This window comes from Aythya marila, assembly GCF_965140915.1.
Source record: "Aythya marila genome assembly, chromosome: 2".
NCBI classification, from domain to species: domain Eukaryota; kingdom Metazoa; phylum Chordata; class Aves; order Anseriformes; family Anatidae; genus Aythya; species Aythya marila.
Genome location: NC_139043.1, coordinates 155636297 through 155650830, shown reverse-complemented (window position 1 = coordinate 155650830; position 14534 = coordinate 155636297). Strand labels below are relative to the sequence as shown.

At 50.9% G+C, this 14534-nt stretch overlaps 1 protein-coding gene across 1 annotated transcript; it reads left to right on the top strand.

Moving 5' to 3' along the window:
- Positions 1–1355: 1355 nt before the first annotated feature.
- LOC309875455 (lymphocyte antigen 6E-like) lies at positions 1356–3712 on the top strand (the record flags this gene model as incomplete). Its single annotated transcript, XM_082754872.1, has 3 exons — positions 1356–1407; positions 2810–2929; positions 3555–3712. 3 exons carry the CDS (start codon positions 1356–1358, stop codon positions 3710–3712), a joined length of 330 nt encoding a protein of 109 aa, XP_082610998.1.
- Between the last annotated feature and the right edge of the window lie 10822 nt (positions 3713–14534).

Genomic DNA, 14534 nt, shown 5'->3' with positions numbered 1-14534 from the left:
CACGGGTTTTGGTGTCCTTCTGAACTTCCTCTGGTCATGCCTTCACTGTGATGAGCAATGATTAGTCCTATCAGCTGCCCCGAATGTGCAAGATGCACATGACCTCTGCTTCAGGGATGTTCACCCATATGCTCCCGAAGAGCTCATCCCCGGGCATTTTTGCCCTCCCCTAGTCAATCTAAGCATTCTGTTTTTTTTCACACTCTCTGTCTTCTTCTGCAGTTCCATCTGATAAACCGCAGGTTGTGCAGATACAGCTGGATACCTGTTATCTCTTTCCTGCAGACCAACACTTGCAGGGTGGAGAAGGGGAGAGCAGAGAGCTGAGTGCCCAGGCAGATTTATTCAGATTTATTCAGAGAGGCTGCTCCTGCTTTGTCCTCTCTGCTCTTTGGTGCCTGGGCAGGTGGTGACTCACGGAGATGTCTGCTGATTTGCTGCACCAAACCTCCTGATGGCTTGTTCCCTGGAAACAGAAGTGGGACAGGCGGTCAAACTGAGGACCCAGAAGGGTTGAAATTACCATCTCCAGCTCCACCCAAATAGATAAACATTCAGAGAAATGGTAAAGGATGGGAGCCTTACGTTTGACTGTTATCCAGCAGGACTTTGGATCAGATGTTCCATGTAGAAAGAGGACAAAGATGTTTTTACCCTTTTCTCAGATGTAGCAAAACTGGAAACCACCCTCCAATATGCTGGCTCCTGCGTGTGGACCCCAAAGACATTGTTCCCTTGCTGCAGCTGCTCTCAAAAGTAGGATGTGGAACATTTAGGACTTTGTAACTAACCAGCAGCTTTTATAGACAACGGGAAATAATAAAACCTTTCCTGTTTGTATTGCCAACCATGGAGACACAGCTAGGTTTGTCCTGACTGTAGGTACAGGGAGTTCTCCAAATCTGACCCTGGAAAGGCTCTTGGCAGTCATCCACCCCGATGAAGCCATCAATTTGTGCAACTTACTGCCATTTTGCTTTGAGTAGATGCCTTCACTGAATTATCTGGCCACAAACATGATGATCAGATTGGAACTAAACAGTACAAAAACCCCACTCAGACATCAGTAGCACTACTAGCCTGACCATGGAGACATCAAAGTATTAAAAGCAATAAATGGAATGAATTGCCTTAGTGCTTTCACTCGTCTCCGGCCCCATCTGACCAGCCTGAAGGCAATGCTGAGGTGAGAAAACAACCCACATGCATTCCTATCCTGTCAAATAACACATGATCCCTGCCCATTCTTTCAAAATTGCTGTCTTCATAATCACTCAGTCCAAACGCAGGGAAGATATATATCCTGTCCCCAGATGAGGGTGATTTTCCTGGGCTGCGGACACGGCTGGGAAACGATGAAGGCCTTGCTCCTCGCCCTGCTGGCTTTGGTCCTATGTGCAGAGCAAGGTAAGGCATTATGGTTCCTTCTAGACAAAGAATAATTGCGTGTTGGAAGGCCAAGAAGGCCTTGTAGCCAGGGAAAGAAGTGGTGGAAGGGGTTGCCTTAGTGCTTGATGAAGGACTTGGTGTTTCTCTTTGGGTTTCTCAGCCTGGCTGTGCCAAGGGTGTTTTTTTTTCTGCAGGGGAAATTTCTCTATGAACTCGTGTACTACTGGACTAAAAAGAAAAAAAGAAAAAAAAAAAAAAAAAAAGGAAGCAGTTGCCACTTTTAAGTCTTTGTTAAAAGATTTTCCTGTGGGTTTACTTGTTCAGATGATGTAAGACTGTGGTTATTTCTAAATCTTGATGAAGAAGTGCTGCAGCCCACTATCACAAAACACATCAACAGCTCCCGGCTCCTGCAGGTGGTGACACCGCTTTTAGCAGCAGCACGGGGACAGGGCCAGACCCACAGCATCTGCCCTTGTGCCCCGATGTTTGCCCATCTCAGAGACCCTACAGGGGTGATTTCAGAGGCTTTGGTGTCAAGATGGGGAGAAGTAGCTATATGGGGTCAACAGCCTTATGCTGGGATATTGGGTGGAAAGGAACATTTGCATATTATTTGCATTACAGATTATATAGTTTATTTCACAAAGAGATTGCAAAGGAAAAGTACGTGGTCCTACAGCCTCCACAGACAAGTCACTTAAGCAGCCAAAGAGAATTAATGTTATCATCATTTTCTAGAGAGGAATTAGCTTTGCCAGCTCTTGGAGATTTGCCACATTATCTGGTGCGGAAAAATAATGTCTTGGATTAGTTATTTCTGTCTCATTGTGGCCTAAGAATACTTTTCTGCCATTTAACATGGTTCGCTTTCCAGAATAGTGATCTTGACAAATTTCCTAACATTAACAAGGCCCAAGGGACAGAGATCGTCTTCAGCCCCAAAACCAAGAGCACCTTAACTCAGGTTAGAAGACCTAGGAAGTAAAAACGAAGTGTTGGACTGCACGGGTCATAGGGGTGAATTCACACTGCTAAGAGTTAAATGCCAGTCTTCTCATCAGTGTTTTAACCCAGGTTTGGGGGCATTAAATCCCACTCAGAGATGCAGGTGTGGCAGACTGACTTCTTCAGGCCAAGGAGGTCCCAATTAATGGGACTAACAACTGCCAGTGCTTACTGGCCAATTAGTCAGGAGTGTAATTTGTAGGGTCTCCAGCAGCTGGAAAGGGTGAACCCAAGCCTTGGGACATCCCTGTAGACTCCTACAGCAGATCCTGGCCTTCCTGCTCCCTGCATCACATCAAACCTGGTGCCCTGGGCCTTGTGCATTCAAGGATCAATGGAAAGAAATCTTTTCTGCTGGGAGTGGTGGTGGCATTTTGTCTTCATCTTCCATATCCCCTGTCTCCTCCTGCAGCAGATGCCCTGTACTGCTATACCTGCGAGTGGGAGCAAAGCAACTGGAGCTGTCTGAAGGCCCAGAAGTGCTCGGACACGGATGAGTACTGTGTGACAAATGTTGCCTCCGTAGGGATCGGTATGTGCTATGAGGGCGTCCTCTCACGGGGACGCAGGAATGGGATGTGGGGTTTTGCCTGGGTTTTTATGGTTGCCCTCTGTGGATGGATGGGATGAGGAGTCACAAGGAAGTGCATGTGGGAGGTGGAGACCTGGCGAGCCCAACCTGGCAGTGCTGAAGTTTGCAGGGTTTGAAATCCTCCTCCCTGACACACGCTGGGATCTTCCTCTTTATTTTAAGCCTGCTTGGAAGCAGCAGGGGACACTGAGACATAAAGCAAGCAGTCTTCAGGGGGATGAATAAAGAAATTCAGACTTTAGTTAGACAGGGAGATGAAATGAAGCAGGTAACCAAGATGGATGAGGAGGTCTAGAGAGATGCAGAAGGGAATAAAAGCTCTCTAAAAGAAGGGAATAGGAGCCTGGAAATGCATTTTCAGCCCAGGCAAGAATATTGTTTCATGTGTGCCATGAGGCTAGTGCTGAATGCCCAGCAGAGATATTGAATGCCTTGTGTAGCTGGTCCCAGCTGTGCTGGGTGGGATGGGGATGGGTCTCACTGGCCTCATCCTCTTTGATCTCAAGGATAACTTGGGAAACCCTCATTGCTAACACCTCTCTCTCTCCTTTCTCCTTTGGGCCAGGCTTTTTGTCTCTGTGGAAGAGGATCACCAAGAAGTGCGCTGGGAGGTGCCCGTACCACAACTTCAGCCTGGGTCTGGCCACCTACACCTCGTACTGCTGCCAGACCTTCTTGTGCAACCTGAGTGCCTGCCCGGGGCCCAGGCTAGCTCGCCCATAAGATGCTGGGGGTCCTGTGTCAGTGTCCTTCTTCACTGGTGGTGGGGAGAAAGGGGCTCCTGATGGCCTGAAGAGCACGGTTGGATTCCCCCAAGAGGGTATGGCCACCAAGCACGCTGTAGAGTAGATAAAGCATTATGGTCATCACCTCCTGCCCTGTGTTGCCTCTCAACCTGTAGCTCCTTGCTTGCTTTTCGTGCCTGAGCTCTGTTGCCCTGGCAGCTCAGTGGAGAAGTGGCCAAGCTGTGTCCCCTGCAGCCAGCAGCAATGCTGCTCCTGCATGTGCTGAGCATCTCCTGCAGCCTCACTTTGTCTTGGGCACAGCTGGAAGATACACAGCAGGCAGCACCTTCCCAGCAAAGGGAGACCAAAACTGATGACCCCTCTGTGCCAACTCAAGGCAAATTGTGCAAACTCGCTGCTGGGGAAGGGAAGAACCTGCCCTGAGTGTAAAATCCTCACCTTGTGATGGGTTTCAGCCATAGCTTTCCTCCCTGGCACCCCTCTCCTTCTCCATACAACCTCATGCTCCATGTCCCCAGGTAGTGACAGTGACAATCCCAGTGCCACCAGCCCATTAGCACCTGGACACACCAGGCACACTGTTGGCTCTGCCCGTGGTGCCGTGTTTTTACCAGAATTATGCTTATCTTCACATATTCTCTGCAGTCTTCATCCCCATCTCCCCTTCCAGCAGCTGCCCTTGGTCCTCCCTGTTTTCATACTGCCTCACTCTCTTCTTGCTGCTCTTTGAGCCTAGTGACCCGACCCACCAGGACCCTCCTCTTGGCAACATGTCCTCCTCCAAGTCATTCATTTACCCATCCCTCAGACATCCCCCAAAGCAACTGCAGGGTAATGAGAAGTATTTGGGTCGAGCTGGTGAGGAATAGTGGAGAGGGTTATAAAAGAAGAATACAGGTTTTTGAGAGGTCAAGTGTTTTATGTAGATGTTTCCAGCAGAAAATGGAGGGTAAAAGGATGCTGAAAAAAGGGGGGTGATGATGGGAGCTTAGGGTTTCTCATTGCCAGAGGTGCTGCTGAATGCCTTTCCCTCCTCCCATGCAGCACTTTTTGTAAGAAAATGTAAATACATCCACTCGGATGGGCCGAGAGGGCAGAGGAGCACTTCTCACATCTGGGGTTGTGGTTTGGATGCCGAACCCACGTACCAAGTCCCCTGGGCAAAACAGGGCACGGCTGCAGCCCAGGGCTTGGTTTCCAACCACCCCCTGAGCCTGCAAATCCTCAAGCGTTGCTCAGCCAGAGGATGACGCTTGGTGCGTGCAGCATTTCCAGCCCAGCCCTGGTAAACAAGGGGGACAAAAGGGACTTTGAGCCGTGCCGAGCGCGGCTCCCTTGGGCTGGTGCCCGCGGCTGCTCCGGATGAATGCCTCCTCCTGACGTGCCGCATAACGGGAGCCTTCAGAGATGAGTGCCCTCTTTTATTAATCAACTTCTGCTTTCCTTTGCCCCCTCCTTCTCACAGCTACGCCGTGCTGCGAGGGCAGATCTCCGCGCCGAAGAAGCTGTGCTGGCGATGCACCTCCCTTTACCTCTTCATTAGACCGTGATCTTTTTTTCGTGTGGTGTAGGAATTTGCATTTTTCTCCCCGAAGCACTCAGAGCCCCCTCCCACCCCTCAGTCCGAGTTCTCAAAAGCTCTAATTTACTCCACACACGATATCTTCACATTAAAAAAAAAAGCGCTTTTTGTGCGTGTGTTTTATTTTTTTCTCAGTGTGCCAGAATTATTCAGCTCTCTGAAAGCACTGAGGAATCCCAGTTGGACAGACTCTAATAATTAATATTTCATTGCGTTGGATTTACACGTCCTGCAGCAGCAGAGACAGAGTCCCCCGCAGCCTGCAGGAAAACACAGTTGGTTGGGTTTTTTTGTTGTTATTTTATTTTTCTCTTTTAAAGCAAAACTGGCTGTTTTTGCTTGGTTTGGTCTGTCTTTGCTGCAGAAAAGCTTTCTTGTGAATTTCTATGGTGAATATAAGGGGACATAAATCATCCTGGCCATAGATGGGGAGCAAAGGGCACTGCAGCTCCAGGGCACCCAAACCTTCCTTCCTCCCACGGAGCAAAACCACCCTGGTGGCAATTCCTCCTCTGCGATGTGGGGGAGAAACAAGGCACGGGTGCGATTTCCGACCACTAATTCTGATCACAATTAGAGCTGGTGGGGACCACAGAGAGATGGCGATCATTAGCACGAGGATGAGGCTGTCCAGAAAATTACCCAGTGGATCCCAAGAACTTAAATTAGAATGGGCACTTAAATTAGGATGGGCACTGCTGCACCCATCCCCTCGTGTCTGAGCAAAAAGCATGGACAGGAGGGGAAGAGCATGTTGGGGTAAAGAAGGATCTTAGTAGGGTAGTTTGTTTCCCCATCCCACTGTGGTTTCTTGCTGTTTCCATGGGATTTCAGCATTTTCTTCTGCCCCTTGCTGTGCCAATGCATGGTGCAAGCAGGACAACTCCAGGCAGTGGGTGAGAGAGAGAAAGAAGAGGAAGAAAGAAGTGCCTGAGCTCAGCACTTAGAGGCAGCACGAAGCAAACCCCGAGTCCTTCCCGTGGCCGGGGCTGGCACACGCATGCAGCAGGGACATGAAGCAATAAGCAATTATAAATGATGTCATAGATGCCTGATTGCGGGTAATTAGCAGCAGTTTAAATACCTAAGGAGCTAGTCAGATGGGTGTAAGGGGGAGCTGTGACGTTGCTGCTTCGGGTCCGGGCTGTAGGATGGCCAGACCCGCAGCGTGCCGTTGTCCCCCTCCTCCTCCGGCATCGGCGCTGCCAGCTTGAAGCCTCCAGCAGCCAAACCCACGCAATAAATTTATCTCTGCGCCAAGCTGTGCGTGTGTGGGCAAGGCTGGAGGAGTGCTGGAAGCCAACAGGAGCCGTCAAGCCTTGTGAAGACGAGGGCAGCCAAGCCTCCCCGTGGCCAGCAGCCGCCCCTGTTGTCCCACCACCTCTCAAGCCACCGAGATGAGTGTTGCAGCAGGCAGGAAAACCCCAAGCCACCTTTCTGAAGAGCAATGGCACTGACCTGTTGCCCAACCCTTTGCAGGGTGAGGGGTGAGGACCTTGTTTGCTTTGTGGGGTGGTGAGCGTCACCAGGATGTTGGTGGGACCTGCTGGGTCATGCAACCTGGGGAGGAGAGAGCAGGTAGCAGGTCCCCAGCAGGCATCCAGTGCTGTAGGATGGACAAAAATCTCCCCAAATTCACACCACCTCCCTGATATGGGCTGGTGTAGATACTCCACTGGGACATTAAGATTTTGGGGGGTAATTCCAGCTTTTTAGGGAAACCAAGAGTTTTCCAAACCAAAGTCAGAAGCTGGAATGAGAACGTTTCCCGAGAACTGGATGGGGCCAAGACACATTTTTTTGTTGTTGTTGCACAGATCAAGAAAGCTTTTTGCCATGTTATTTCCTTTTCTTTCTTCATTTTTGACTTCATAAAACTCGATTTCAACCATTATGAAGCGAAGGAACCTTTGGGAACTCACGCCACAGCCTTCATTGATGTATCTCAGTGCTGGGAGCCTCAGCCCGTGCCTGCCCCATTAACAGAGAGCTGGGCACTTCAGGGTGATTCCCCAAATCAGCTGCTTTCAATCAATGACAAAATAAAAGGCCAGCAAAACTACAGGGAAAGATAAATAGGCAGCAAAACTATGGGGAAAAATAAAACACCATGTAAGTATCAAAAGGAAGCTCGATGGAGGTTGGCCCATTTCAACAAAACTTCTGTTTAGCTTCAATGAATATTCAGACTTGAGGGGGGAATAAAAGCAAAGAAAACCACTTTCCTGGGAAATTTTGGACGCTTTCCAGTGCTGAGAGCCGGGCTGAGCCCACGAGAGGGAGCTGGTGCCTCTGCGCGGCGCCGGACTGGCTACCGAATGCGGAGAGCTGGAGCTGCCAGAGCGATTTGCAAGGGATGAAAAAAAAAAACAGCAGCCGTACAAGGGATGCGAGGGCCCTGCTGGAAGCCTCCCAGAGAAGGATGGCTGTGTGAGCAGCCCTGGCAAGCCTCCAGTGTCTGCCTGCTCCCACGCCGTCGGCAGCCGGGGACGTGCCTTGGTTTGGCGGCGCGGGGTTCTTCATCTCTTTTTTCTTGGCACCTGCAAGGTCCCCTGGCCTGGGGAGGGAAGAGGGGATCAAACCAGATGGGTCTGCACCTTTCTGCCCCGTTTTGGATGGCTGATTTTCCTTTCGCAGTGACTCCGTCAACAAATTCCCTCCCCTCTAAAGCTAAGCCCCTCTAACTCCTTCCATTCCTCTTAGAAATGGTCTCGGCCAAAAGACAAGACTGGCACCTGCAACCAAGCAAATTTCCCTTTTCTCCTCCTCGTGCATGGGATTTTAACTTGCTCTTTAACCCACTGCCCATTGCCTTCATGAACTTCATGGAACCAGAGAGGAGAAGAGATCCATGAAGGTTTTAGGGGAGAGGATGGTCCAGGTGAGGCTTCAATCCCACATCTGACCTCAGGAAACCATTTGGTGGCTCTGATTCACATGCTTCTGATGGAGATAACAGCACAGGGCTTCTCCCCTGAGCTGGGGGGCTCTGTGGCTCTCAGCACTCAGTATTTTGATAATGTTTCCTCCAGCTCGTCCAGGGATGTCCTTACCCAGGGCCAGGGAGGGTCACCGTGCCCACCTGGTGCCACCGATGCTCCTGTCTCCCCCCTGGCCCCTGCAGCGCCGTGCTGCTGGACCCGGTGTGAACACTCATCCTCCCTGCAGAGCAATGCACAAACCTGTCGTGGCAAAGCTGGGGCTGCTCCCACGTCGCTCCCTCCTCCAGAAATGCTGTTCTTTGACTCACTGTGGTGCCGAGGAGCTTTTGTGAGCAGCTCAGTTAGGGGCTGGGCATGCACAGAGCGCAGAAGGAGCTCTCTCCCATGCTGTCCATCACACGTGAGGTTTTACAATGGATCCACGTAGGCACAGAGGTGAGGACGAGGGAGTGGACACTGCTCAGTGTGTCGGCTGCTTGGCCAAAGCCTAATCTGATGTCAGCAGGGACACAAGTCTTGTGGCCAGAGGCATCTGCTCAAGCTCATCTGGAAGCATTCAGGACCCTTTGGCCTCGTTGCACGAGGATCCTGGCAATGCAAACAGGAATCCACGGGGCCAGGGATGAGTCCCCAGGGATGACCCCAGTGCCAGAAGGAGATGCAGAGCCCCGTGTCCTCAGAAAGCCTCTGAAGGCAGCAGGAGGGCCTCATGCTGCTGCTGAGCTGCCTCTCTCCTTGGTGGGCACGCTGCCCTCCTCCCCAGCTCTGGTGTGGGATGGAAGGACACTGAGCAAATGCTATAGAAGGTGGGAAAGCAAGGAAGAGACCTGGAAATGTCCTGAAAAAAGCTGGGAGACCGGCTCATCTGCTCCTCTCCCAGCTTCCAGCTGGATGGCAGCAGTGGGGAGAAGGGAAGGGGGGTGCCTTGTCCCCCTCTCCACAGCTTAAAAACCTCCCCAGGCTGCTCTGTGTCTCCTTTCCCCACTCTCAGCAGGGAAAAAGTTTTCTGGGCTGGATGTTGGTGGTGATGGCTGCACCCCACGGGCTGGAGAACTGCTGGGTCTGACCAAATTTCACTTCCCAAAATACCCACTGTCACCAAGGCAGCGATTTGAAGAATCAGTGGGGTGAATAAAAGGTCTTGAGGCTAAAGGCTACAGGGAGGGAGCCTGGCTCCATCCAAGCTGGTAAACAGCAGAGGATGGGGCTGGCCTCCAGGCTTGAGGGGTATGGGGTATGGCATGTCTGTGCCCAGATGGTTGACCCCTTTCCATCCCCAAACCTTTGGTGACTGTACCCAAATAGTCCATTGGGACTGGGCTGTCTCCTGCACAGGGTCTGGGAAGTGAAAATTTGGCCTCTGGGGTGCACTGATGGGCAATTTTGTGAGCCTGTGCCCTGTCCTTGATTTATTTTCTGGCGCAGAAGTAGGCTTGCAGCTATTTTTTTGTTGTCAGAGCACTTCAGTGGGCCAGCCAGGACCCTGCATCTCCGCTGTGAAAGCCATGCCTGAAGGAAGAAGGGTGAGGTTTTGTCTGCCAAATAGGTCTCCATTTCTGAACCACCCCAGATCCACTTCTCTTGGCTTTTCCTTCATCCCAAACCCCTTTTTATAGGGAAAAAAGTGGGTTTTTCCTCCACGCAGGGAGGCAGGAAAGAGCAGCTGTGAGCAGAAGCTGGGCCTGGCACCAAGCGCCGTGTTTACAGCTCGGAAATGGGAGGGCACTGCTCTGTCCCGTGCTTTCAGAGAAAGGAAAGCTTTGAGGGGCCTATTTTCCCCAGATCAGCGATCCCAATTCCTTCCCCTCACCCTGCTCCTCCAGCAACTTCCTTTAGCGGCTGCGTTTGAGGAGTAAAAAGCCCCAGCTCTCCTGTGCCAGAGATTTTGGGCATGTTTCTCAAGCTGGGAATGGGTCAACCCTCAAAACTCAGTGCATGCAATCAAAGCGGGGGTGAGTTGTTCCAGCTATGCCCTTTTCTTGTCAAAGCAGAAGGGTGTCTGCAAACCCAGGGCGGTTTTCCACCCTGGTGTTGCTTCTTGGCTCCGTGTGGGTGGCTTTTGGTTCCCATGCCCTTCCCAGGCGGGTATCCACGAGGTTTTCAAGCCTTCGTGCTGTGTGGTTGGCGAGCTGGGCTTGCAGAGGGTTGTTGCCAACAGATGGGATCGATCAGGGCAAGGAAGCTCGCCATAGCCTGGAGCAACAGGGATGGGGTTAGAGGAGCCAAAACTTGGAGGGGGCTCCAAGCATCTGCAGCACCCAGGAGTGCTCTGGGGAGAGACCGATGCTTTTCCCTCTGCGTGACCACCAGCACAAACGTCCCCCAGCAAAACCACACCTTTATTTTTCCCCAACAATAACAATATTGGAAAACACACACACACAGAGCTTTGAGTTTTTGGCTAGCCCTCCTGGGAAAATACCCTTTTTGCTCGCCCCGTGAGGAACACGATCGTGTTCCCAGATATCCTGTGTTTGTTCCCCTGCCCTGCCGAACACACCCATCGGGCTGGGGTGGTTTCAGCCGGGATGTTTCCATCATCCACAGCTCCTCCGCCTGCTGTGGGCTCTCCTCCTCCTCCGGGGTGAGCCCCGCTCTCCGTACCCTCCTCGGTTGCCTTTGCTGGTGCGGTCGTGGAGGTTTCAGCCTGGCTGTTACCCAAGGTGTGATGAGTTTCTAGACGTAACCAAAGTGCCTGGTTCTCACCAAGCAGCTGGGGTTTTGGTGTCCTTCCTGGCTGGGTCAGCAGGAGCAGGTCAGGGGAGAAACCGGAGCATCCTGATCTCCCCACGCCTGTGCTGAGTTTTTCCACTCTCAGCCTGTAAAAATCCAGACCCAGAGCCCCTAAAAGCAATGAACAGAAGTGGGGTTGTCTGCGGAGCTCATCACAGCTTTTCCTCCACCAGAGAGAAAGGAGGTTTTCTCATTTCACTCTCAGCTCTCACCTAACCTTGGAAATTTTAGCTATCGGGTTGCACAGCACAGGATATTTCCAGCCCTGAAATACCCATCACTCAAAAGCATTGGATGAGTCAAGAACCTAAAGCAAATTAAAAAAAAAAAAAAAAAAAAAAAGAGCAATTTTGAAAATCATGACTCTTTCCTTGCCTTCTGGGGAAGGAGGGGGTGTGTGGCATGCTGGGAGCCTTTATAATGGGTAGATAAGGGAAATTATATTTCTTACAGAAGCAAAATGGATAAATACATTGAGACTTTCTTGGTGTCCCTGTGGACGGCTGCGGAGGCTCTCTCAAGGCCAGCTGCTCCCCCAGCTGTGTCACAGATGAGTTTCTCTCATATCCCTGGCCTGGCAGCTCCAGACATCTGCTTTCTACACCACCACGTGTCTCCAGGATCTGGAATTTCAATTGGAAAATTAAAAAAAAAAAAAAAAAAAGACAAAAAACACAGGAATCAGAAAGACAGCAGTGATATCATGCATTCTCTTGCTGCAAAGGATCGCCAAAATTATCTGCGGCGAAGCTTTAGGTTGGCTTTTCCTTAGCATTTGCACTGGCATGGTTCAGATGTTTATCACATCCCAGAACTTCCAAAGAAATACCAAAGCTCTGCTTGTTGGGACCAGCAGGAACATGCTGCGGGGAATGGCCCCATTTTGGTGCCAGTGCCTTGACAGTTCACGTGAAGGAGAATCAGCAGGGCTGGCCCTGGGATGAGGGGAAATTTCCCACTTTCAAAGAAAAGGCAATGACAGATTTGGGAATTATCAACAGAGCCCTGGTACAATGGCAACTTCAGTAACCTGTGGGGGGGTCATTTCTCCCCAAATGTGGGTGTTCTCCTTGGAGAGGACTGACATTAATTCCTTAGGGGGTATCCTAAGAGGGTAACAGGATTTTCTCTTTCACCTCTTCTTCCTCCCAGCCCTCCTTCTTCACCATCCTTTTTCCTTCGGGCCCTGCAGGTCTCTAATATCCCCCCTCCTGGCTGCACAGACCCCGCCACAGACTAATAAACCTTCACCCTGGATCCAAGGAGGATGATTCACATCCATAACCTTTTCCCTCTGCAAACAGGGCGGTGCCCAGGAGCAATCCCATGTCAGGACATGCGACAAAGCTGGTTGGGGTGTGCCCAAGCCATGCTGATTGTCCGACCCGATGGCATGGGTGGCCTTGGGGCTGGGCTTGTGCCCTGTTTGGTGAGCTGGCTGGGCTCTGACCCTTCAGCCAGGACATCGATGGGGTTGTGAATCAGAGTGTTTCACCCCATGATATGTTGTTTGGTGTCTCCCCAGGAGCCTCCAAGCTGACGGGGCTGAATTATTTCTTAGGACCTTGGAGGTTAAGGGGATGTGGGAGGATGGATTTGGTAGCTTCTTGGTTGGAGCTGTGGCCCTGAAGGACTCAGGTTCCTCACCCTTTTTGAGGCAAGGCCTCTGTGATGGTCACAGCTGTCACACTGAGAAGAAAGTCTACCTGGATCTCCTTGTGTTTCAGCCTGATGTGGTGGATTTGGCCAGCCCTATGCTTCCTAGGGGAGGTTTGGAAGCCTCCATCATCTGCCACAAGGCTGCCTTGAGGAGCTCTGTCCTGTTTTGAGCCTTCCATGTCAGATGGAGTCCTACCTGTTCTTCAGGGAAAGGAAGAAGAGCACAGGAGGCCTGAAACAGAGAGAAAAGGCACAATCTCATGTGCAGGTCTCCCTCTTTCCTTGAGGTTTACAGCTCCCATGATCTTCTACTCTCCAATAACCCCATTGCCCAGATGAAGCACTCTCTGGCCTCCCAAAGAGGAAGGAGAGGGCATGACCAGACCAGCCTGTTGCTATTTGGGGCTGATATGTCCCTCTTGCCTCCTGTGCTTCATATGAGTGACTCAGGCACACCAGGAGCACAACTCATGGCCAGTTCCTTCCCTTCTTGTCCCATGGTCTCTCCTTTCCCCCACCGAGGCTGCACTTTTTACACCCCCGAGCTGAAAGGGAGAATTTCCTCCCTGCTGTCCACGATTGGGGCCACCCTCCAGAAGGAAGAAGGGGGAGCTGACATTAAAAATTCCCCGGGCTTGGCAGCTTGTTCCACATAGCTGCTCCATCACGGGCTGAAAACCCTCTTTGTCTCACCCTGGTTACACAAAAGGGGACAAGCCTTGCACAATGTGCTCCCAAGGTCTGGCACAAACAGACACGCTGACCGTTGCCAAACGCAAAGGGAGTTAAAGTTTCTTCCTTCAGATTCCCATGCTCTGTTAACTCTTTAACACCCTCCTTGACCCCACCAGGTTTACACCCACCTTCCTGCAGGAAGCTTCACCCCGCTGCCCTCCTCTCTTTTTTTGATGTCCCTGGGTAGGTATTTTTCACACCTTCTCTATCTTCCCACCTTCCCTGAAGTCTTCTGCCACCATCTTCACTCCCCACTGCCCCAGTTGTCTTCTTCTCCCTGGCCTTTTTTTATTTTTTTCCAGCCTTCTTCTTCCTTAGCTGAAAAACTGGGCTGCTCTGTGCTACACGGGACACCCGAGCCCTGGCAGTGGCCCTGGGCGTGACTGCAATATCAACAGCGTGCAAGAAAACTGTCCTTTGGGAGCTGGCCAGACCCTGGTAGACAAGACAGGACAAAATCGTTTGTAATTTTCTCCTTCAGGGACATGGGGATGGGGGCAGCGGTGCCCTAGATGCCTTCTCCATCCAGGCTCCACAGGAGGCCCGGCAGTCTGACTCCAGCAGCTGGTTAAACTGGGATTTGTGGAGCTGTAGAAAATGCTCCTCAGACCTTGACAGGCTATGTTTAATACCTAAACAGCATCTGCACGCAAGAACATGTGCACTTTGCACCCTGATAAGTAATGCCATCACAGGGGACGTGGTGAAGGACCGATCCTTCCCTCCCATCCCATTTTCTTACCTTCCCCGTGCCTGTCTTTAATTATTTCCCTGCTCAAGCTTTGCCTGTTTGCTGTGATTTATTTTGCTTTGTACCAATAATTCTCAGCTCTTTCCTTCTCTCTTTCCAGTTCTGGGTTAAATATTAATCTTGTTTATTATTATTAACCTTCCCTCTCCCTAATCTATTTAAATGCTTTCTCACATTTCCACTTCCTACAGCCCATTTCTCACTTGTAGATTTTCTATTCAGCTGCACTTTGCTTTAACAGTGTCATTTATTTACTGCTCATTTATTTGTTTTAATTTCAAAGCCTTTCTCCTTTCTTATTGTGGGCTGTGTTCACACATTGCCCTCTTCTTCCTGCTGAGGAGCAGCATTTTTCTGCTCGGTTGGCTCCAAGATGAGCTGAATTCAGAGTAATAAT